General features: G+C 42.0%; 1 protein-coding gene across 5 annotated transcripts in view; it reads right to left on the reverse strand.

Moving 5' to 3' along the window:
* The window catches only part of SLC35F4 (solute carrier family 35 member F4), a 133,121-nt gene that overhangs the window by 16,043 nt on the left and 93,560 nt on the right, over positions 1-23,518 (reverse strand). For 2 of the 5 annotated variants that reach the window (XM_069856867.1, XM_069856868.1), the window contains exon 2: positions 4,195-4,492. In XM_069856867.1, the coding sequence (XP_069712968.1) occupies positions 4,195-4,492 (298 nt within the window). Of the gene's footprint in view, positions 1-4,194; positions 4,493-8,492; positions 8,682-9,005; positions 9,287-22,726; positions 22,784-23,518 lie in introns of those variants that run through there. The other 3 variants (XM_069856866.1, XM_069856869.1, XM_069856865.1) reach the window with 3 other exon arrangements.

A 23,518-nucleotide genomic window follows, 5' to 3' on the forward strand; every position in this document is an offset into this window, starting at 1 on the left:
CTAAGGGCAGCTGACCCTGAAACTATGACACAAACTATTTCCAAATGCACAAGAAGTCTATTTAAAACCTGCCCTCTAACATAAATAGCTCTTTTTATTTGCAGGTACCCCTCAGTTATCAGCTCTGGGCAGTGTGCCATGCCCACAGGAATTACAGCACCTCAGGCAGTCATGTAGCTTTGCCTCTGGCACCCACTAAATAGCTTGTGTTGCCTCTTAGTTATTCTGATGCCAGCCCCTCCAGAAGAATGGGTTTATTCACCCCTGGCGCGCAGAAGCCTCTGGAGTGCAATGCAGCAGCTGGTTTTAAACCAGTTTTCAGGAGAAAAAGCAGAGCTAACAGACGCTACCTGGGATATGCGAATACAGCGAATGTAATTACATCACCCAGATTAAAACTTGGCAAGGTCATCAGTGACATGGTAGCAAGCAGCACCATGGGACCTTTTGTAAGCACAAGTTGTTACTACATCATTTGGTCCCTCTATCTAAATGACGGCATCTGCTGCAATGAAACATTTTCCAGCTCTGTTTCAGAAGACGGACACCAAACAGAGTAATGGTGGTTAAGCAACCGGTGAATTGTTTTCAAGAAGACCAACCAAGTTCTCATTTTGCTTCTCATCTGAACATTAAGAAAGAGCCTGGACAGCTGCCTTTGTCTGCTCGAGAGATGAAGCAAACGGAAAGGGAATTATGTGTGAACCATGGAATGCTGGCCCCCAACAAGAAAGGGCCCAAGGGAATCCCTGTTTTGTTCCACTGGTCTCCTCCCTCCCTACCATTGAGCCAGTTGGGGCAGGAAAAGCTTCAGGAAATTGAGATCCTCATCTCTCCTCTGAAAACACTTACAATGAAGATGTAGATCTGCAGCGCTATTCCAGGAGTGGCTGGGGAAGCTGGGCTGAGCTACTGCTGCAACGTAGATGGAGAGATTTGTAGGTGACAGCCTTGCAGATGACAGATGACAGCAAGTATCAGCTAGTTATAACTCTGTGCATCAAGTGATGCTCACTCACATCTTGTTATCCTTCTTGCTAGAAAACTAGCTCTTCTCAACCCGTTCATCTCTCATTAAACCTGCACCTAACTACATCCTTCCTAGCCAGTGCCTGAAGGCTGCAGAGCGCCTGTAGGACCAACTTCAGCTATTACAGCATGGATGTATTCTGGCAGAAAGCTGCTGAATACCAAGAGCGTTGTCCTCGAGAAGCCAAGACAGCGGATGGGGAAGCACAATTTATTGACATTGAAGATGTTATCTACTATCCCAGATTATAACTCTATTAGGATCCTATGTCAAGTCCGTGGAGTGTCTTCTGCTGTGGTAAACACCGGTAGGGTTAGATTTTTATTGCTGAGCTTACTGAGCTTCAGATCATTTTATTCACCGCTATTGCAAAGAGTTTCAACTTCTTTATGTGGGACACACCATTTATCTACAATACTGAGGGGCTACCAAGAGCTGTGTCTTCTGCCTCAAGACAACAAACATACTTTACTGAAATGCAGAAGGCAGGTAAAAACCTGGAGTCAGTTTGTAAGACCACAAAATTTAAAGTCTAAGGTAAAGCGTGAAAGGTAAGAAATACAAAATTTATGGATCTCAGTGACTGTAAAACTTTCAGAGAGCCAATCTAAAGTCGACAATTGAGACTCCTATCCTTCCAAGTGGGATTTATTAAAAGTAACAGTGGCTCAGCCACTGCTTTTCCAGCCTGGGGCAGCACTCTGCAAATCACTTGCATGATCACTGAGTTTTGCCAAGATATCATAGAAATTGTTTGTTCTGATCCACTGGGAGTATCTGCTGGACAAAATGCCGTATATCTTCAAAGCATCTAGTGAGTAACTACATCCTCCAGAAACAGAAAGACAAATCACCTCTGGACTCTGACATAGACTTGGAATGGCTACAGGACAGGCTTTATTGACAAGAACAGCTACGCCACAGAAACAAATCCAGCAAATGAAGCATAAAGAAATCTTACAAAATGTACTAAAAAACCCTATAAGAGGAACAATATCAAGAACATAAACAATACAGTCATACAAACTATAGATCTAGCTTTGGAAATGACCCTGTTCAGGGTAGAAAACTGCCTTAAACGACCTCCAAAGCTCCTTTCTGAACCACACACGTCTAAAACTCTGAATTTAAAAACTACAAATGATGCTTTTCAATTCTATAAGTCATCAGAAAACCAAGTGCTCATCATGAAGAGATGTGTATTCCCATACTGAAAGAGCTTGTCTTGTGAAGTTATAACACAGCAAAGACCAAGCAGTAGGTTGCCATCATCAAGTCAGTATTTGCCATCAGTTGCCTTCTCCCTGGGATGCACGTTGCCAACGTATCTGTAGTAGGAAGTGAAATCTAACACCGGTCTCCTGTTTCCACACATTCACATAACTACTTCGCATCTCCCTGATTGCAGAAATTCCTTTGGGCATGTAAGCAGGCATCCTCAACTTTAAAAACTGAACTCCTAACAGCTTGGGAAATGTATCAATTACTTAAACATACTTTTATTATGCCTTGCCACACATTTTGTTCTGATAGATATATAACCAACCAACTAACTGGAGAGGATCTGTATCTGCAGGGATGTTTATTCTCACTTTCTTCCTTACCTGCTGTGTATTTGTTATTACTTTACCCCATACCCAGAAGCCAATGCTGTTAATGCCCTCAAAAATACTCCAGCGAGAATCTGAATGAAGGCATCATGAACATACAGAGCACCAGGGTTTTCAGAGAAGCAGCTAAGTAAGTGCAACTGTTCCATTTCAGTCACACTGATCTGATAGGAACGATAACTTAGGGCCAAATTACATCCCAGATCCTGGCAAAAGCAGATCAGGGAAGAATTTAGCCCTGCTACACTCCAGCCTGATGGTCACAAATTGAATTCCCTGTGTGCTCAGTGACAACTGTGCTGAACCCTCTGTCAGCGGGAACGAGGTAGAGGCCACACACTAGCTAATACCTTGTAGAACAGACAATTCTGCTCAAGTCAATAAGATCGTTTTCACAGCAAGTCTACACTGGAGTAACAGAATTGGGTCCCAGCTTATCCTCCTTCCATAAGCAAGGTGTGTTATCTCTCAGCAAGATGAATTTAGCTCCAGCCTTTAAAGCAGCTTCTACTTCACTGTCAGATTGGTAGAGTAATGGAGGTGGAGGAGGAACATTGAGGTGAATGGTCCCAGAAGGTGGTGGTGCTTCTATACCCTAAGTACAGGTGAGATAAAGCTTTCTTAAGAAATCGCTAGGGTGAAGCTAAGGCAGCTTTGATCATGCTGCAGTGCTGATTGTTAAGCAGGACGACCTCTTTGGGTTCCCCTTCAATTTTGTGTTTCTATGACTTCACAGTGGCTACCGAAGAGGGCTTTCTAAATTTCCAACCCTACAGACCAATGTCAAAGTTAGTACTACGGATTCCTTTGCACGTGAGGTTGACAGTTCAATTAAAGCAAGCAGCCACACGGCGTTAGGAGAGGCTAGGGTCAAAGAGGCATTTTCCCCTGGCTTTTGCAACATAGAGGAAGAGGCATTCCAGCACGAAGCCTGAAGGAGGATGGGACAAAGCCTTCACATCATTTCCTCAGGATGACAGCCACTCAGCTATGCAATGTACCCCTCAGAGCTAGAGGAGGAGGAGAAACAAGAGTCTGCACCCTGATTTCTTTCCTATCACACGTAAAAGAGAGCAGAGAAGGCTAGTGGGGTGTTCTTTCTCCATGGTATGATCCAGCAGGAGGAGGAAAGGATGGTTTTTATTCTGCTTTACTTGCTGGCCATAGAGAGCAAACCATGGTCTTCCTCATGGAAACCATCTCCTCAGCTTTGAGCACCTCCTCCACTCTGAATTGTTTTGGTTGGACTTTATACTAATGTTATATCATAAATGGATATGAACAGATTAAATAATGGCCAGTCAAAGCCTGATCCAGACATAAACACAAAACTTAGAGATATAACATTGTAGCAGGTTATAAACAAAGTGAGTGTTCCATATCAACAAAAATAAAATCTCTAAAAATCAATTATCTATTTATTCAAGCATATAGCACTCATGCAGCACGATCTTTATTCTGCCTTCTGACATCGTGAGTCAAACTGAGAAGAATAGTGATCTCAGTCCACAGAAATCAGGTTGTTTAAAGGGATATCACCAACATAAAGCCTACCTGAATTTTTTGATTGGAGACTGCTTTTCCTGTGTAGTTGCAAGGTGCCCAGAATAATAAATGGGAAAAACCATAATGTTCCAGTTTGTTGAGAACCAAGTCATGAAAAAAGGACAGTCAAAGGTCTCATACGTAATTTTGACAAACTGTGTGGTCCCAACCCAGGAGGAAAAGACGGACAAAATTATCAGGAATCTCCAGATAAGCTTGAGAAATGTGGATGTGCAAGACTGGCATCGTGTCTGTCCTTCAGCTTCTTGGCTGCTGCTCTCCGTGTGCGCTTGTGTTCCCTCTTCTCCTGGAAAAAAAACAAAAAACCAACAAAACAGAAAAAGAGAATAGTTGTACACATAAAAAACACATTCAAACAATTCTTGCCCTCTCCCTATAATTTCTCTCTGCCCCCCAAACACTGAAATCCCACGCAGGAATGCTTCGGTAATACCGTCTGTGTCATTTTAAGGGGATAGGAAATACAAAATACAAATACAAACACAATATGGAGTCCTGAGGTAACAGAATTACAGTTAAGTTGTTGCCACTGCTTGCTTTCTCAGCCATTATTTCCCCCTGTCAGCCAAACCTCTTGAATAGAGCTACATTACTTGTAACCAACTACATTATAAAGTCAATTACTGCACTTGTGTGCGACATAAAATCTATCTGAGCCTGTACATCTGAAGCCAGGAACAAGTTCTCATTATTCAAGATTTTAACTCAAGAATCACTTTTTCTTTTTTTTATTTGCAAGCTGCGAGGGCAAAAAGAAACAGTTGGTGGTTTCATATACCCAAGCATAGAAAGCCTTTTTTTTTCAGTCAAGTCAGTGTATTCACATTTTTGAAGTTAAAAAAGGAAACTGGACAAAACCAAAGCTTTGTATGCCTACAAGTAAACCTGCACACAAAACCAAGGAGGATTTGGAAGGTTGTCATTCCCATTTTAGTACAGCGCTTTTCAGATCTAATCTGCAGACCACTGCAGATTCCCTAATGGAAGTGTAGAGAATTTAATTTAATCTTTTTTGACTAGCTCTCCAGACACATCTTTCAGAGGTGCAACCCATGAACCCTAGATTGATTTCACAGATCCCAGCTGAAAGCAATGGATGGAACTGTGTTGGATACCGAGTGCCCAACAGCACTGAGCTCCAACAATTTACCCCATCAGACAATATCACATCAGTTTAATAGAAGAAACAGGAGTTTCTCATAAAAATCATGACCTGCAGCTGTTCTTAACAATTATCACTCTTATCAACATATGATGTGACATATATAAGACACACAATGTAATTGTTGATGATCAGAGGAGCGATACATCTACTGCAGTGAAACATACACTGTCCTACATTCGACTTAAATGTGGAAAAGGTACCTTTTCAGACTCCGTTTTATTTTCCTTTTATATTACTGTTTCTGCTACAGCCATTAAGAAACGTCAAAGTGAGGTTCCGAGTTATTACATCAGACCAACATCACACGTAAAAACTGATTTATCATAGCAGGGAGTGCATTTGCAATCAAGAATTTGCCTAACCAAGACATGGAGCTTTTTGCAATTGTAATTGTAATTGTAATTATAATTGCAATTGTATGGTGCATTTTATTTCTAAAAATAATCAGTGGCTCCGTTCAGTGAGAAATCAATAATTTAAATAAAATTACTGTTTATTAGAAACATGCAGGGGATAATCAGACACAGGTATGAAAAAGCAAGCAACATCTTAGCATTCCTTTTGGCTGCTGAGAGAAAATAGATATTTTTATTGTACTAATAATGACTGACATCTTCTATTAAAAGGTAAATTACAGTTTATTTGCAAGTTAGAATAGCTTAAAAAGAATATATTATGTAATATTCACTTGCAGATTTTCCCACTGAGCAGAACTACTATGCTATTAGTCCTTCTTGAGCTAACAGTTAAAGTAAAGCACATTTATCCACATTTTCTATTCTTCCATTACGAAATGACTATGTAATTGCGGTTATGCGCAACACTACCATTAGTATTTGACTTGGATTTTACAGACCCAGGTCTGAATGTTAGGGAAAAGCACAGAAACACACACTTGTTGCAAGTCTTACCTCGTATTTAAAGAACTATGTAAGCATTAGCCTGATGAAATATACAGTGGGGAGTTTTTGTAAGTGGCTAAGGGGTAGGATTCATCCCATGTAATGTAGTTAGGAAATTGTGTATTCAGACTAAATATGTTGCCCAGGGCCCCCTTCCATTTAATGATAATGGACAGACATGGTGAGAAGGTAGCTGATTTCAACCCTATTTATCTAAGCCCACTGGAGGCATTTATTTCTCCCTAGACTAGATATTTAAATTGAATTTAAGTGAAATTAAGATGGATCCCTGGCCAAAGTGATGTAGTATCTCGGCATAATTGCTTTCAAAATCCATGGGATGTGTACACCTAAATCTTGGCCAAAGAATCAAAAGAATAAAGTAAGAAATTCCTATAAAGAGAAAGGGCTTGAACTCAAAGACACATGGTGAGCAGGTCCACAATTACTACTGAATAAGCCTAAGGATTTCCAAGTCATGAACCTGGGGCTGGATTGAGCTAGAAACACTTGCGTTCAGACAGTGAATGATATTCTAACGAGGAGAAAACAAATCGATTTGGTAGGAAACATTTCGCAGTTAGCAAGTCAGTAGAAATCCTTGGAGAATCCTTTAGTCTGGTCTGAAACAAACCAATAGACTTACCCTGTCAAGAGCACAGAAACAATCTGAGAACTCAACAAGGACGAAACATCAGGAAAAGAATGCAGATGGCACTGCAGGTGACACATGGAGATGACACAGGTCAATGGCAAAGCGTGCTGAAAGGCAGCTAGTCTAGAATATAGTTGTCTAGAATATAATTCTTGCTTGTGATGTCTCTGTGACAAGACAGCAACACAAATGTCTCTTGCTTTCATTTTTTCAGAAGAGTGAGATGAGGAAAACCAAAACCTATAGCTTTTCTTCTGAACTCTTTTCATTATTTGGGACCTAGAAAATAATATTCTTTATATTTGTTAATCTACCTCTCAGGTCAGTCCTACTTAGATCTCACTGGTGAAGAATGGAAGGTCAGGAGAAAAAGATCAATAGATGCAAAATACATGTTTAGAAGATATATGATGTCAAGGGACAACTCTTTTCTCAAGTGGGATAAAGTTCTTTCTCAAACAAGATGAATTCTTATTTTGAATGTACCCTAGTGCCAGCATGCACAGAGTTATTTCAGCCCGATATTGGCAAAAATGAGACTAGATCACTTTTCTGCTATCTTAGATATGATCTTTACTGCAAGATGCTGTATCATCCACTCCTTGCAGCAATAATCACCTCCATTATTTTTCTGAGGGTTCCCATCAAGAGAGTGTTCCTGGAGCATGAGATCCAATCATTTTACAGCACAAGAAGAGAATGGATGACTCTTGCTGCCATCAGTGGTGAAGTGACAAGAGAAAGGTTCACCTCCCACAGTTCCAGTGTGCAAGGGAGATCCAACCTGTTCTTCCTCCTCTTTTTGCTCACAGTATCTACATAGACAACATTCCCAAGAACTTGGATGGTTAAATTATTTCAGTCATTCAACATCTCTCTCCTCCTCAACAGCACAACTCAGCAGACTCAAACGCCTGTGGCTGCGTCTTGTAATTGCTCCCATCCCTACTGGTGATGGATGGACATCACGGTGAAGAAGTCAGCGTTCACCATACCTACAGGTTCATTTGAGCTAAACTTCTGCAGTAAAGTGGGTGACACATTCCTGATGGAAGCCCTGAAATGCATCTGATCGATGATCTGAACTGTGATGGTCTTCCCTAGATATCCTTCCACCTGTTGCTTCTCTTCTTCATCAGATAAGCTGTGGCACGAGGTGAGATTGTCATTGTATTTCAGACAGAACACGGCTGGCTGTTAAGGGTCCTGGTCTCTGGCCAGGCTGAAGCTGAGGAAACATAACCACTTTGTAAAAAATAACTTGCGTGCTAATATTAATCATCCTTTCAAGATCTTCTGTGCCTACTGGCCTTATGGTTTTTCAGATATCTAACACATTACACATACCTGCTGAGGCCCAGGGCTTTTCCTCCCATCCTTGCTTCCTTCCCACCTAAGCCCAGTTTGCACACAGGTCCAGGGAGGACTTTCACATGGCTTTGCTCTTTGCAGCACCATAAACCAAAGTCAACATGCTCGGACTCCGTACCATCTTTCAAAAGACAGACGAAAGGGGCCTTTCGCAGGCACGCTGTGACGCCGGGAATGCGGCCGTTATGCCTACCTGATCTGCTCTGCCTCTCGACTCTGCTGTGCCGACAGATTCCCGAGGGACTTCGATTCTGCAGCTCAAGAATGGGAGCAGCAGAATCTTCAGCAACAGATAGAGGGGAGAGCTGCCTAGTCATGCCTCTGTGTCTGCTGGGGCAGTTGCCTCCTGGCTTGCATTGGATGACAGATGATCGTGAGGCACCTGAGAAGAAAGAGTTTGCATCAGTTTGGCTGTAAACTCCCTGGAGGAAAGTCGGGCTTTCAAACACTCTGTCAGTGAAACGCATACAAACGATTCAGCGGGAGAGAGGAAGAACACTGCAAAAAATCAAGCTTTCAGCTCTGGTCAGAATAAAGTAAATAAGAAAGTAAATAAATACATAGTTCTCTCCCCCCTTATAGATAAAACGGTGCTGTATTAAAATCAGTCTTTCCCCTGAAGAAATGAGCACCTTGTGCTGCAGCATAGTCTTAGCCCCAAGGCTCCATCCTTAGGGTCTGAACAGTCAACATATTTTGTACTCACGTGGGCCCCTTACTGAGCACTGATACTGAATCGGGCAAAAGGAGAGGTCACCATTCTCCCTCAGGGTGGAAGGAGGGCTGAGGATCAACTGCCTCCCAGGCTCAGTGAGTTTCTCCTGAGGAGAGTTTCCTCTTTCCATCCTCCACAGTGATCCTTCGAGACTCTTGTATGGAATGAAGCAACAGTCATTGACAGGTCTTCTGGACAAAGACTTCTGCTAAACCATTGAAGATGCCAGTTTCAAGCCTTTCTATGCACCAAATCAGAATCTCTCCATCTTCAGAGAAGCTGCTTTTCTTCTGCTGGTGCAGACAATGCTGAGGTGCTGCATTTCACTCAGAGGCTGTATAGAGGCACGAGGACAAGACCAAAGTCCCAGAAATAACCAGTGACATCAGATGAAGGTTTTGCCAGTGAGAAAGACACCACATTTTATGAATAAGAGCTTGAAGGACTTGAATTAAGAACCAACAAATGACAGAAAAGGGTGCAGTGTATGAATCCAGCAGAATGTGCCCAAACATCTTGCACGTACTCCCAAATGTATGGAAAGTATCTGTGTAAGAAGTCAACACCTGAGCAGCACAAGAGAGTCCTCAGTCAGAAAGTCAAGATGATGGGTAATTTTGTTGAATATAGATGTGTGTTCATGATCAGCTGAGACAACCCACCACTTATTTTGCAGCTGCTACTTCAACTGGTGACCATTTTACCTAAACTTAGGGAAGACGCATATAGCCAGAGCAGCCACTGACCCTGCTGTGACTTAGAAGTATTTAATTTGACAATAACACTTATTTTGCATTGTAACAAATACAAAACCAGACACAAACCCCATGTGTAAGGTGTCAAATGTGCAACAGATAAGGCAGACATCCTAGAGGGCAACATTCTTCCTGGCAAAATGAGTCATTCCAGTACACGTCATGCAAATAACCCCATGACAAACAACAAAATAAAAGTATACTATAAATCAAGGACAGTATGCAAGATTCAAGACTGCATGAATCAGGTTAACAGTCTTTTGCCAGAGGAAGCTAGGGTTCCTACAGCCTTCCATGAACTTAACTCTATGTTTGATTCGGCAGGTTTAACTACAGAGATAACAAAAGAAGAGATGTACAGAAGATGGTATTATACAAAATAAAATCCTCTCTCAGACTACTTAGAGCTTCCAAGGTTAGTTTTAACTCAGCAAGTGGACAAGCGACTGAACCAGCAGCCAACCCCCCCAGAGATGATCTTTCTCAAAGATGTTCTTCCCTTCCTCTTCCCTCCAGTATGAGGGTACTTCAACACAAGCGGAACACCCAGATCTATGTTCCACCTTGTCACATAGTCCCATCTTGCTCCAGAGTCCTACAAATTCAGTCAAGACAGTATGAATCCCACAGTCTATGACACCAGACCCACACAAGTCAACTTTGAAAAATTAAGACCTATGTGATGTCTAAGCACTGTGTTGTCTCTTCTAATTTTCTGGTGACTGGTACTGTCCACAGAGCTTTTTGGAACCAACTGGATATTCTCAGAGCTTTAAAAAGCCATTCACATTCATATATTTACTTTTTAATGCAGAAAATAGTGATCTACCAAGCACACAACTGCCCTCATAACTTTGTTCTATTTATTTCGTAACTCCAAGTGTCACCTCTCCCACTTGTCAAAGAAGGATAATATTACCTACTTCATTACACTCCATATAACATATTTGCAATAGTATATTGCAAATCTTCCTGAGGTTGAAAAGTGCATTAGAATTGGCAGCCCCAACTTACCCCACAAGAAGAACACTATCTGAGAGCTGAAAGTTAATTCCAGCCTCCATGAGGTTAAGACAATGGTACTTTGGAGGCTAAATATTCAAAAAGGCGCTTAGGATTTTTCAGATCCCCAACTTAAAGAAGTTTTATTTTCAGAAAGCATCTCTTGACTACTTGTCCTCAGAGAATCAGCCACCAAGGTGCCTTGACCGAAATCACTATTCACTTTGATATGCATCATTTAAAGAGATTTCATGAAGTTGAAAGACACGTGCTAGATCTCTCTTCAGATACAATTAGAGCATGATCAAGTTCACATTACCCACAGCAGAAGTCTAGCAGATGACCTGCAACCAAAATTTCAAGGAAACCTATTCTTCTTCACATGCAAAAAGAGCTCCGAGTTATTTATATCTGGTACAACAAAGCAGCATCAATTTTTTCCCATACATTGAGAAACTCAGCAGTTGACACCCAAACTGCAATTCAAGAGATTGCATTTAATTGAAAGGCACTGCTTGATTTACTGAAACCTTCTTCCCTTGTAGCTGAAAACAACCAGATAGCGCAGTAATTTATCAATACTTCCTTGTTACAGGTAGAATGCCTGGGCCATCTAATGCTACTGAATCAGAACATATTTTAAGCATATACTCTGACAGCAAAGGTGGCTAGATATATGCTGGAGTAACTAATCCGAACCCGAGACCAGCAGCAAGGACAACAAATCACCATTACACAGTAAAACTCACACGTGTGCACTGTTATTCTACATTAGAGGAATGAAGGCAAAACTCACACAACTCCAGTTCTTTGTCTCACGAAGCAATTGCCAGATATCAAGTAGGGATCCACTAATAACCTCCAAATTTAGAGCATCAAGAGCAGCATTTGCCACTGAGCTCCTGTATACCTTCATAAATCCCATACACCTATAGAGACCTCGTGGTCTTAGGTAGTGAGTCCATGTCCTCTCCAGAGAGGACAATAGCAGGTTGCTGCCACGACTTGCCACGTGCAAATGGAGAAGCAATTATGAACTAAAAATGTACCAAAATCCATATCCTCCACAGTGAAGGAAGAGTGATGCTGGATCTGATTCATTTAACTTGTTTTAGCTATGAACCTTAGGGTAAAAAGAACAGTGCTCCAGGTCTACCTGCATCACCCTGTGACTATACAGGGAATACGAAACACAGGATGGTTTGGGTTGGAAGGGACCTTTAAAGCTGATTTAGTCCAACCCTCTGACAACAAGCAGGGACATCTTCAAGTTGATCAGGCTGCTCAAAGCCCCAACCAGTCTGACCCTGGACAACCATCCTGAGCAGAGATGTTTACACTGGATGGGACTTTTTACCTGACTACTTTACTCAACCTTCTTTTAACTTGACTACTCAATGCAAGAGCTTGCAACAGGCATCTGAAACTTACCGTATACAGAAGGCTCATCTGGTTTCTGTGAACTGACACAGTCAATACTGAGCATGAACACAGTCCTTGGCTTCAGCAGAGATGAATCACAGGTTGAGAATGAATCTACATTTTGAGAATTATTTGTATTTTAAGGGAATACTACTGAAAGAGATTGGGGGGATGAGGGGAAATAGGTAAAAACTTGCCAGACCACTAGATCTTGCTGCTAGAAAGGTTCCTTCATGAGCTGGAGGTAATAATCAAGCGTCAAAGCAACACTCAGCCAATGGGATTGACAAAGGAAGGAAGGGAGGACTGGGAAGGGCCACACATGATTGTATCAAGCACATCTTAAAGAGTCAAATCTACTTGAATTACGTTTACGTCACTGGAAAAAATCAAACCCCTGCTCTTTCCCATTTTTCAGGATTATTTTTAGTTTATTCTGTTTCAACAAATCTTTTTACTTGCCCTGCAAATGTTTAAGAAGCATTCACAGCATAAGAAGTAAAGCCATTTCTCTGCCGATGGAGACCAAAGGGAAACCAGCAAGGGGAACCTGTGGCTTTCCAATCCGCTTCTAACAAACTCTGTATTTGTCTTGCATTAATTATTATATACATATTCCAGTGTGCTTCAATTTAGCAAGGTAATTATGCTTGTAATTAACCTAAACCACATGATTAATATCACTGAAGTCCGTTGCTTTTCACGTTCTTGAATATCATTCTGAAGAAGTGACCACCATGCACCGCAGCCGCCGTGTTCCTTCAAAACACGAACCAGCAGCACATACCTTGTCCTGACAACTGTTTTCACCATCCATCTGTAAACTGTTCACAGATATCTTGACCCCCGGAAAGGTGCAATGCGTGACTTGTAGGTCTTTGTTCATACACAGAACTGGAAATACGTAGCTCACACAGTGAGAAAATCTGTCCTCATCTCAGCTAGAGAAATCACTCTTGTTCTGCAGGGGGCTTGGAGAGAAGGCATTATGCTTTGAGGTTCAAAACCAATTATTTGCACATTATTTTCATGCACATGACACATTTAGCATGTGACAGCTGTGCTTTGAATAAAATAAAACCCCAAGCCATTTTACTGGGGACAGGTCTACTGGTCTCAAAGTTGTTACTAAAAATGGATCGATGGACTGCCAGTAAAATAATCAATGGAACATAAAAATAAAGCCCTGGAACTAATTTTTATGGTCAAGTCATTACAGAATTGATTTTTTCTTTTTCTTTACTTTTTTAATCATCTGCCCAGATGAAAATTTAGAACCTCTCAAAAAGGTAATTGAATTCCCTTCTGAAAGTCATCCATGCATTCACAACACTGGACTACCAGCACAAAGCGTTTGGTTATCTGGGAGACAGCAACATCTGGCTTGCTGGTATGTGCCAAAATGTATACCCTTTTTCTGATTATGCAACTAAATCAATGGTTAAATAGGTGATGTTAATGAGCTAGACAGATTGTTTGCATTATAAAGGATGGGGTAACCCAGAGGGACCTGGACAGGCTGGAGAAGTGAGCCTGTGAGAACCTCATGAGGTTCAACAAGACCAAGTGCAAGATTCTACACGTGGGTCGGGGTAATCCACGATTTCAGTACAGGATGGGGGATGATGTGGTTGAGAGAAGCCCCTCAGAGAGGGACTTGGGGTGCTGGTTGATGAGAAGGTCGACATGAGCTAGAAACGTGCACTCGCAGGCCAGAAGGCCAATCATATCCTGGGCTGCATCCAAAGCAGCGTGGCCAGCAGGGTGAGGGAAGTGATTCTGCCCCTCTATCCCTCTCTTATGAGACCTCACCTGGAGTATTGTGGGCAGTTCTGGAATCCTAAACGTAAGAAGGAGATGGAGCTGTTGGAACAGGTCCAGAGGAGGCTACAAAGATGATCCGAGGGCTGGAGCACCTTCCATACAAGGACTGAGAGAGTTGGGCTTGTACAGTCTGGAAAAGAGAAGGCTCCGAGGAGAACTTACAGAGATCTTCCAGTACCTGAAAGGGCCACAAGAAAGCTGGGGAGGGACTGTTCACAAAGGCTTCTAGTGATAGGACTAGGGGCAATGGGTATAAACTGGAGAGGGGCAGATTTCGACTAGACATTAGGAAAAATTTCTTCACTATGACAGTGGTGAGATAGTGGCCCAGATTGCCCAGGGAAGCTGTGTCTGCCCCATCCCTGGAGGTGTTCAAGGCCAGGCTGGATGGGGTGTTGGGCAGCCTGATCTCGTGGGAGGTGTCCCTGCACATAGGAAAGGGGTTGGAACTGGGTGATCTTTAAAGTCCCTTCCAACTCAAACTATTCTATGATTCTATGATTCTTTTCCTAAAGCCCTGCAGAGGAATGGTTACCTGTGGTCAGGAGAGAGACCAGCTTTTCCAAAAAGTCAGTCAAGGCACCTACAATCTGCCTTTTACTCATTCAGTATTAAAATATACTTATTTTACTGTGCCCTTAAACTCTCAGCTCCTAATATGTCACTGGTTTTGCATTGACAAAATGATGTCTTCATACCACTGCCGCAGAAACAATTGCTGGGTTTTGACAGATGGATGGAGGTAGAATCCGGTCTGGTGTGATGTGGAAAGTACGTCAATTGAATGTTCCTGCTAAATTGGGCCCCGGTGAAAGAATTGACAACATTGCCTTTACACTGCAGCGTTACCTGTTAGAGTGAGCACCCGCAGCGATGACGGACACGCTCACACATCACAGCCTATTGTTTCCAGCAGCCTGTGCCTACGCTCAGGATGGTAACAGTTCATGATCGCGAGGGCTGGATACTTCTGCAAGGAATTTCTGGTTTTAATGTGAAGAAGGCAGTGCAAATTTTGTGGCCAGGAAAACATCAGGTAGACATGACCCTACAGGAAAGGGGACCAAGATGCACTGCTATTGGTAGAGGTGAGGAGACCTTATTCTGTCCATTTTACAATAAAAATTCATTAGGCTGGATTTGCCGTAGCTTTAACCAGATTGTTTGCTACTCTTAGCACACAGCTAGGGGCAGGGTTATCCAACACCATCAACATAATATCATAGAATCACTAGGTTGGAAAGGAGTTCAGAACCAGCAATCTGATTCAGGACGCGAAGCATAATTACACTCACAGAAGTGAAGTAAACAAACAATAGGGAGGGTATTTTTGCAGATAGTGCACTCCACAGGTATGAAGAATAAGCATCTCTTATTCAGTGAAGAAAAATCATTTCACCGTGTCTCAGATGTGAGTAGATGATGTTCTCCATTTAAACACATCCTTCTGAGACGCTGCAACAATCTTTGTGTATTAGAGTTGTGTGCGTATGTCTGTTCAGAGTAATGCCTTGTTCATATCCTATTTGCATGTTCTGGAAGTTTTTATGTTTGAAGGGGATGAGAAGGTTATATCAATTTGGGTTTTTTTGTCCTAGGGGAAAACAAGATTTTCAGATTTTAATGAAAAACAAATGACTCAGTGATGGTGTACAGCGTTTCTCTTGTACTATGATTAGCTATTGTCAAGAGTAGAAAGCGAAAAAACAGATATTTTTGTTGTAGTTTAACAGTGACATCCATCAGCAGTTTATGCCAATTACCCCTTCAATGTCTGTACGCAGCCATTCACTTCAAATCAGCAGAAGGCAACTCCACTCACAATTAGAAACCTCAACAACTTCCACATGCTCTCCTACCCTTGCTAAAAAATGAACAAAGAGGCAGAAAATAGAGTAAGTAACTTAAATTTCACATCCGACAACTAACTTAGTGTCTGATCAGGGATGTGTCACTCTACAGTTTGTACCTAATTACCCTTCCAGATGAGCAGTTCTAGCCTAATTGTCAGGGGAGTAAATCCAGGTTAGACAGTCAAAAAAATCCCACTCTCCAGTACACACCAGTCACGTCTTGTGCTTAGGTACAATAAGGCCACGAATGTTGATTCCACTTATAACTAAGATTTGGAAAAAAAGCAGAACAATCTAAACTAATATATAAACAGCAAGAAAACCTCACAATAACTGGATAGGCCAAGGATGAACCATTAAATCAAAGAGAAAAGATGCACTCAGTTCTGCCAAATGCAATATAATAAGTCAGTTTTGAGCAAAAGAAATATAAAGAGCTAATGAGAAGGAGTTGAATGCATCTGCATCTAACACTATTAGATCTGGCAACCTGAGGATTTCAGAATTAAATCAAAGCAACCAGAAATGAGCAGAACAATCTGTGCATGGTCCATGTCAGTTGTGAAAACAACCTTGGATTCCACTTGATCCTGTTACCTGCAGCATGTATTTGCTCAAGCTTCTTTGGTCGCCACACAGAAGAAGGTTTTGGACTGCACTACCAATATGAAAGCTACATCATGCTACTGTCCTCATGCCTGATGTGATCTGCTAGACAAAATTTGCAGTCAGATTATCAGTGGCATCTGCTCATACAAAGTTCAGGGTCTGTGAAAGGCCCCAGTAAGACAAGGTGCAGCATTTGCACAAACTGGCTGTGCTTGGAATGGAAAGATGGTGAGATCTATAAACAAAGTGCATCCAAACAGACCATATCATTGTTCGAAGAAGCAGTAGTAGCAATAACACTGAGATTTAACACATATATATTGAAGATTCAAGGAGTTTCCATTTACGCTCAATGCAGCCAGGTCATATAGTTAGATATATGTATGATTATGCACCTTTTGCTGATAAGGGCAGGGGGAAATAATTGCTAAACGAGTTGTACAAAGGCATCTCCTCAGGCAGCTGTTGATGCTCATCCCTTAATCCCCACAGCTGGCCACAGTTCACTTAGACTGGGTTTCCAGTGTTAATTGTCATACACTTGATGCCTTGCGTCTGCACACAAACCTGAAAAACACACTTGCAACATGAGTTTTTCTTAGGAAGAACCTGCTCTGAGCTGCATCATTTCTGAGCAAATGGAGAGAACACGATGTGCATGGTCTGCATCCAACACTATGTCCTGACTGGGGACTGCAAAATAAAATGAATCCAGGCTGCAAACTACGTTAGCTTCAACAGCTGCAACCATTAAAAATTAAAAAAAAAACCCAAGCTGAACCCTTTGCAGGAAGGATACAAAGGCTTTGCTGGCTGTAAGCAATCTGAAGACCTCCTTCTCAGGAGCCCTGATGCATGATTCTCAACTTGTTCCTTACTGCAGTAAAAGACTCCTCTTTGTATTGCTCTGAATTGAGACCCTTCCTCAAAATACAAAAAAAAAAAATATTAAAAACCCAGAACCTCTCTTTGTTCCACTTGTTCATTCTTCTACGTTTTACTGAAAATACAGTTAAAAGTATGGAAATATTTTTTTCCTGGCTTTCTTCCCTCTTCACTCATTTCAAGTCAAGATGCCTTTCTTCCCCATTCTCATTTTACCATAACTCAAACATATAGCAATGCCTCTCTGTAAGCACTGACAAGGAATCCCATTCATTCGACCCCAGCACCAGTGTGGTGGTGTCAGAACAAATCTTGGGAAAAACATTTATTTGTCAACATCCGTAGCAGAACCAGCAGCCGGAGAAAGCAATGATGTCTTTTGAATCACACTGGCTAGGCATATTTTAAAGTTACTGGGCGTGACATAGAATATTTAGAGTCTGAAAGGATGTAGAAGAAAGTGCTGCAAATGAAGAAGGATTTTTACATGTTGAAATCAAAACTTCTATAACTTCTATATGAAAAGATCCACATTCATCTACAAAAGAAAAATGGATTTTAAATTTCAGTTAGGAGTAGAATACTTTGGATTGAGTTCTGCTGTCAGAAAACATTGCTGGCATCCCCATTCGCCTTGATCTATAAACACTGCATCAAAATCTCCAACTTAGCTGTGACAACTGGAGTTTGGGAACACTGACCTTCAGTAAAGGTATGAATATCTAAATCCTACTTCAGCAACAAACATTTTCCACACAAGGAGCTCCTATTTATTGCTCCTTCCTTACCAATCTGGACTCTGTATCCAGAACGAAGCCCATGAAGATCAGAGAGTAAATTTCTGGCTAAGTGCTGCTGAGGAAGAAGAGGGCAGTGTAAAGGCATCTGCACCCTGGTCCTGGCAAATGACTCCAGATCATGGGGACTGATCCAATCCCTGCTGCAGTTCCTGGGAGGACCAATTTATTTTAGTGAGGTTTGTCTCAGCCTTCAAGGAGGATGACTGAGGATAACTCCACACCAGACCGCTCTGTGAGGAGCTGGAACTGGGGGTGTTTAGCCTGGGGAAGAGGAGGCTGAGGGGAGACCTTATTGCCCTCTAGAACTACCTGAAAGGAGGTCATAATGAGGTGGGTGTAAGTCTCTTCTCCCAAGCAACAAGTGATAGAATGAATGGAAACAGTTTGAAGTTGCACCAGGGGAGGTTTAGATTGGATATCAGAAAAAACTTCTTCGCTGTAAGAGTGGTGAAACATTGAAACAGGCTGCCCAGAGAAGTGGTGGATTCTCCATCCCTGAAGGTGTTCAAAAAACATGTAGATGTGGCAATATGGGATATTGTTTAGTAGACAATGGTGGTGTTGGGCTGAGGGTTGGTCTTGATGTTCTTAGAGGCCTTTTCCAACCTTAATGATTCTATGATTGTATGTTTTAATTCAGTTGAAGTCAACACAGACCTACAGAATCATAGAATCACTAGGTTGGAAAAGACCTCTTAGATCAAATCCAACCATTCCTGTCTGAGGAAACAACTCCAAAGGGACTTACAAGCCTTCGTCCCCTTATTGCCACTCCAGAGCAAGAACTTTAAGATTTTGCTTACATAAAGAGTCCCTATGAGATCAACTCAATATCAACTTCTGAATGAGTCCCTTGAACACATATTCACATATCCTTCACTATAGCAGATCGACATCATATTCTTTCCTCCAGATACACCTGATCCAACACCAACTCAAGCAAATCAGAAGATTCACTGTCCTAGGGTCAGACCAGATTCTCACCACTTCAGCACTGACTGAGCAACAGATGAAGACAAATAATTTGATTCAAAGCTGCACACCATCCCATTAAAAAAAGAACCTCTCTTACCAACTTTGTAATAAATTATACCAGATGCACCTCCAAGAGTTTCAGAATTCATATACTTCACTCCAAAATAAAAGGTTATGATTCTCTACCAAAATAAAAATTGGAAAATAAATTTCGCCGTTGCTAAAATTCATGACATTTCCAAAAAGAAACAGATTTTCTGTGTTAAACTCATTTTATTTTCACTGCAGTAAATCAAGAGTAGCTTCGATGAAAGCCATGAGCCTGCTTTGACATAAAGTTATTGTGAAAGGAGCTGAGACCCAGGGCATTCCAGAAATCACGTACATGCATCTCATTATTAAATAATTAGCATATGGCTTCTGCTTTCAAGAAACACCGCAATAAATCCAGGCTGGTTCACAGGTCTCCTAAGATCCCAGTGTAAGAGCAGTCAGCACACTGACACACAACTCAATATCAAATTGATTCTATTTATCTCCTACATAAACTATTGTCTCTCCTGTTTGATGGGTGCCTCCAGAGGGTGATTCACTCCAGCTCCCTTAGATACCAATGTGAGGCTATGAATCACCTCTCAGAGGTGTCCAGCTCTCCTGCTGACTCCAGGAAGCTCAGACGACTTTCTTAGTACTTACCAAGATTTAGACTTAGATGCCTCTGGATGAGTCCAAATGTGACTGTCTCAGGCTCAGTTCATGGTAGTGTTGTGGTATATGTGTAAAGCACACACTTCAGTTTCCTCGCCTGACTTAGAGCCTAATTAACTACATTTGAGATAGGGTGAGTTAGAAGAACACATTACAGGTAAGCAGCTGAGGCTAAAGTGAGTATTTATCACTGTATTGCTGCATTTTGTAACACCAGGAGATACTCAAGACACCTCCTGACTGTTTTCTGCCTTGGGGCAATAGCTCCAATACATGTCACCACTGCCTTTCCATGATGGCACGTTTGGGATAAGTCTCCTCACCACAGCGGGTACTCACCTGGCTCAGGCACTATATAGGATCATAGAATGGTTTGGGTTGGAAGGGACCTTAAAGATCATCCAGTTCCAACCTCCCCTGCCATGGGCAGGGACACCTCCCACTAGAAGGTACATACAGCCTTCTCGCTCTGGCTGATGCTGTGCTCAGGAGGGAGGTCTGGCCAGACCAAGATGAAGACACATTATCAAAAGTGTTTGGTGGCTGTGGGTTTCAGCTCAATACACACCTCACATCTTCCAGAACCACTCGCCAACCTTTCTTGGCAGCTGTCTCCACTCCTTTCCACAAGAGCAGCATTTTCTAACCAGTGATTTGCAAACAACTGAGTGCCCGTTTACAACCAAGGGAGTTTTCTTGCCCAGACTCTACTCCACTATTCAGAAGTCAGCAGTTTCTGTGGTTCTGCCAGAAGATACCTAGGAAGCCACAAACCTCAACTGCTTGAAAACTGCCACCGTAGAGTGCCCTGCTGCCCTGCTCTCCTCCCAGCCTTCAGGCCCAGCGTCCAGGTTGCTGCAGCATCTCTTCCACATGCCTTTCCCATGCTTGGGATGGAGAGTAGGGACAGGCTCAGTGCTCTCAGGAAGCCTTACTCCATTAAGATTCTTTGGGACTCCCTGCTAACATCTTTGCTGATCTGTAAAACTGGCTGCACACACTCACATTTAATGTATGTGCCCAGTATTAGTTCAGCTTGGCCAGCTTCATCCCCAGAAAGAACCTTTCCATTTTCAGCCTGTCAGATATGAGAAGTGCTGTCATGTAGTCACTTCCAGTCTATTGCCCTTTTTTTCCTACGATGACTGGATTTTCCCTGCCTGAGGAAACCGTCAGGGCAATATTTGACACTGCTGCTCCAGCCCAACCTGGGGAGATGGTTAAGGCTGGAATGAGCAGAGATGCTCAACAACATTCAGACTGGTTAATCTGGAGGCAACCAGAGCCTGTGAGTTGCCCTGGACCTTAAGGATGAGAATGGTCTCTAATCCTCTGTGTCTACTGCCTGGCATGAGATGAGTCTGGTCCATGCTGGGAACTCTCAGGGAATGAAGAACAGCAAAACACTTTGTTAACCAGCACAGCAAGCCAGCTGACCTGGCCAAAATGCTGCTACTTTCACAAGAGAGGAGTGTACTAATTACTAATACAAGTGTCCTAAAATCTGGTGCTGAGTAACAGTAATAGACAGACATAAGCAGCCAGTTCTAGCAGCTCCTTCAACCTGCTTTAAGACATTTTAGCCTCAAGAAAGAAACATCAAGTAACTACCAAGCCTGCAGAATACTCAATATCACACATATATTCCCAAGAAGAATGACACAGACTATACCCTGCTCTCTCAAAACCCAGCCTCGTTTGTAATTTCCTAGAATCATAGAATCATAGAATAACCAGGTTGGAAGAGATCCACCAGATCATCGAGTCCAACCAAATATAAGCCAGTCTGATCCAGGTAGATCAAAGAACTGGAAGGCATGCTCTGCTGACAAGCACTGGACCGTGTCTCTTGTGTTGTTTGTATCCTAGATGTAGCGCTGAATCTAACTCACCAAAAGGAAACACATTTCCATTGCTGGTTGACACGGCAAAACTCAAACCAGAGATAGCACACGCCTTGCAATATTACGACTCCAGTGCTCTTAACCAATGTAGTGGGAAAGAGCTCATTCCTGGCAGAACAAGCAACTTCAGAAAGTCCCACTCACCTCTTTAAAACATCTGAGCATAATAAACTTAGAGCAGTGCATTTCAAGCCTGAGATTTCTACAGACACTTCAGCCAAAAACTTGAACCCAGATATTAGGAAAATTTTTAGAAAGCTTTCCTTTCAGCTTTTGATTTACACTGCACATGTACCTGCTGTGTATTTTCAGCACGCTGAGCTTTATATCTGCATCACAGCTACCTCATGCCGGACAACAGCACCGCATTTCAAATTGACACAAAAAGTGTGATGTGAAGTTGCTTTGCACTCTGCAAGGCACGAGGCTGTCATGTCCGATAGAGAGCACACAACAGATTTCACAATTTCTATCTTGTGAGGTTTGTATAAAGGAATTTCTTTAAAGCCAACACTTCTGAAAATAAGGGAGAAGGGGGGAAAGCAATTTAAGGGAACAACTGCTATCTCAAAAAAGTTGGTGCCTCTGCCTTTAAAGCAAAAAAAAAAAAGATAAATCTAGAGCACAATACTAAAAATCTACAGAAAAGTGGATAACGCAGTGGACCTAATTTCACATAGTTTTAAAAGTCAGAATTGAAATACAACAACTTCATCAGTTGTTTACATTTCAGCGTTAGTGCCTTCATCAGAAATCATTCACACAGCAGCTGAACACAGGCAATAGAAATTTAACTGCACTTATCCTAGATGATATTAAAGTGCTAAAAATGCTATCCAAGCATAAGTTACTTTAAAAATAGACACACACACACACACACAGAGTCACCTTACTTTGCACAGAACAGAGCAGGAAGAGCATGCAAAGTACATTTCTGGCAGGGGTTAGATATAGGGAGGGGAAAAAAGCATTTACCGTCTGGCACCGGCGCATTTAATTCAGAAACATTGTAAGACAGTAATGGTGCTACTCTTGCCGAATGTTTCTTCATCCTTTGAAATTGTTCTCCTACTCATACGCTCACTCCGTCTTTAGCCTGCATCGCTTTTGGTCGCGAGTACTATAGCAAACACGGCTATGGCTGGTGGCTGGATGTTGTTCAGGAGATGCTGCAGTAGGCTATGAGTACTGATTTGCTGTTTCCCTGGGAAACCATTTGCAACACATTCAAACAATGCTTGACCTCTGCTAACACTTTTCTTTCATTCAGTCGTTAAGCGCACCAGATAAAATATAAATATATTAGCTACCGCGCTTTGTAAACTTGAAAGTGCGGCAGCCCCAATGCACGAAAGCAAGGATTTCATCAAATATCTACGCTGTGTTAGCAAAGCAGACAGGAGATTTCTCAGACAACTGCAAGGGAATTATGCAGTGCAATTTTCTGCTTCCTTACACTGTGACAATATATGGATGATTACAGTAATTATTTTAAATAAACTTTGAATAATGTAACTGCTATAGAGCCGCGGAATCAGGAATGCCTTGGGCAAAAGAGCCAGGAACATGCAGCTCTATATCTGATAACGAAGCAATGGTATTGCAGGAGTCTCTTCTCTTTTTATTGCCCTACAAAAACTGCCACAACCAGGAGATATATATAGGCCATAGTTGGTCTACATTTCTTCCTCACTTTCCCTGAGGCAACTAGGACATTTTGGTTTCTCATTCTCCAACATCTTCTTTCTCTTCTACTCCCTTTTTGTT

The sequence above is a fragment of the Phaenicophaeus curvirostris genome, chromosome 5 (genome assembly GCF_032191515.1).
Source record: "Phaenicophaeus curvirostris isolate KB17595 chromosome 5, BPBGC_Pcur_1.0, whole genome shotgun sequence".
Lineage (NCBI taxonomy): Eukaryota > Metazoa > Chordata > Aves > Cuculiformes > Cuculidae > Phaenicophaeus > Phaenicophaeus curvirostris.